Source organism: Fulmarus glacialis, unplaced genomic scaffold (assembly GCF_000690835.1).
Source record: "Fulmarus glacialis isolate BGI_N327 unplaced genomic scaffold, ASM69083v1 scaffold11332, whole genome shotgun sequence".
Lineage (NCBI taxonomy): Eukaryota > Metazoa > Chordata > Aves > Procellariiformes > Procellariidae > Fulmarus > Fulmarus glacialis.
Genome location: NW_009197180.1, coordinates 35,136 through 36,614, shown reverse-complemented (window position 1 = coordinate 36,614; position 1,479 = coordinate 35,136). Strand labels below are relative to the sequence as shown.

The 1,479-nt window shown below is 55.3% G+C and overlaps 1 protein-coding gene across 1 annotated transcript; it reads right to left on the bottom strand.

The window, feature by feature from the left end:
- Positions 1-486: 486 nt before the first annotated feature.
- Positions 487-1,101, bottom strand: TMEM140 (transmembrane protein 140). The gene has a single exon (XM_009572450.1). The coding sequence runs from the start codon at positions 1,099-1,101 to the stop codon at positions 487-489; it is 615 nt and encodes a 204-aa protein (XP_009570745.1).
- Between the last annotated feature and the right edge of the window lie 378 nt (positions 1,102-1,479).

The window sequence follows — 1,479 nt, the reverse complement described above, 5'->3', positions numbered from 1 at the left end:
CTGCCACTGCTGTGATGGCAGTGTGGAGCCACAGCTCCCCAAGTCACAATTGCCTTGAAGGCATCCCTGGGTAGTGCAGGAGGTGGAGGAGGAGCGGAGTCCCTTTGGGCAACTCCAAGAAAGGAAGCCTGTTTGCTTCTCTGCCTGCCTATACTTAGGCCAGAGGGCTGTGTCCACTGTGTGCTGCTTCTGACCCGTCCCCTTCACTGTCCTCTGGGTCAGAGCCAGGAATGCTGTCGCTTTGATGCTGTGCCCCAGGCCGAGGGGTGTGTTACACGCTGCTGTTCCTGGGAAGCTTGCACACTGTGCTGAGAGTGTTGGTGTCTGCTGCCTGTTCGCTGCAGGAGCGCTGCACACAGCCGTGTGCCAGAGCATGGCTGGACATAGGCCTTTGGACTAAGGATCCAATTCCTGCCAGTGACTAAAGCTGTAGTGGGATTACTGTTTTAAATCAGGTTATCAATGGCTCTTGCATCTTCTTCACTGTCAAATCTCAAGGGGCAGGGCCTCCTCAGTAAAAGGGCTTTTACACAGGTGTGCGTGCTTGGCCCAGCTGAGATACAGAGTGACAGTGAGAATCTGGAGCAGTAGCAGAGCCTGAGTCCCAAGCAGTGCCAGGAAGCCCCCAGTGAAATCAGAGGGATGAATCCACTGCGAAGTTTGGAAAAGAAATGTACCCAGGCCTCCAGACAGGATTATCGTTTTGATGACGAGTATGATGAGGATCACCTTCCAGCCCTCTCTCTCCTCTGTGCACTTCACGTGTGCAACAAAAATGGGGTAGAAGATGCTGAAGACCAGGCAGGCATACACACAAACTCTGGCTAGCACCACTCCTGGTAGGCTGATGCCCATCACCTGCAGATGCTTGTACTCTAGGCACTGCAGCTCCCCAGCTGTCTCGTTCCACAGGCAGAAGTTGTAAAAGCCAATGCGTTTGTCAGGGAGGTCGACCAGGTTCCCGGCTTCCCACAGCAGCGCGTAGAGCATCAAGGCAAAGGCCCCGGCAGCTTCGAGGAGGGTCAGTGCATAGAGCAGGTGCCCGGTGCACCTCTGTTGCAGCAGACCCATCCTGGTGCCCACATGCTCTCTTGATACCATGGTAAAGCCTGCTGTGGGGACGCTTGCTGCAAAACATGAAGGGTGGACCCCTTTGTTGTTGCGTGTTATGGCACCCTTCCCGAGATGTGCTCTGAGCCCGTGTCACTGAGGTCTCGGGACTCCCCTTGCAAGTAAAGCAGGAGCATCTCAGTCCTGCCTCTTTGGGTCCCCTCGCCCCCCGGGTCGAGGGGGGCGTGTTTTTGGTCACAGCAAAGGTGGCTTAATGATGTTCTATGCATGGACCTGCACTGGGAGGACAGGGCATGAGACTAGCATGGCTCCCTTAGCCCTGCACATGCCCTTTGCACCATGGTCTCATGTTGGACAAAATAGGCGTTTGTCAGCAAACTGCAGTGCTGGGAGGGGAGCAAAACACTG

Excerpts from the sequence above, each read along its gene's own strand:
- TMEM140 (XM_009572450.1), bottom strand. The coding sequence starts at position 1,101 with ATGGTATCAAGAGAGCATGTGGGCACCAGGATGGGTCTGCTGCAACAG.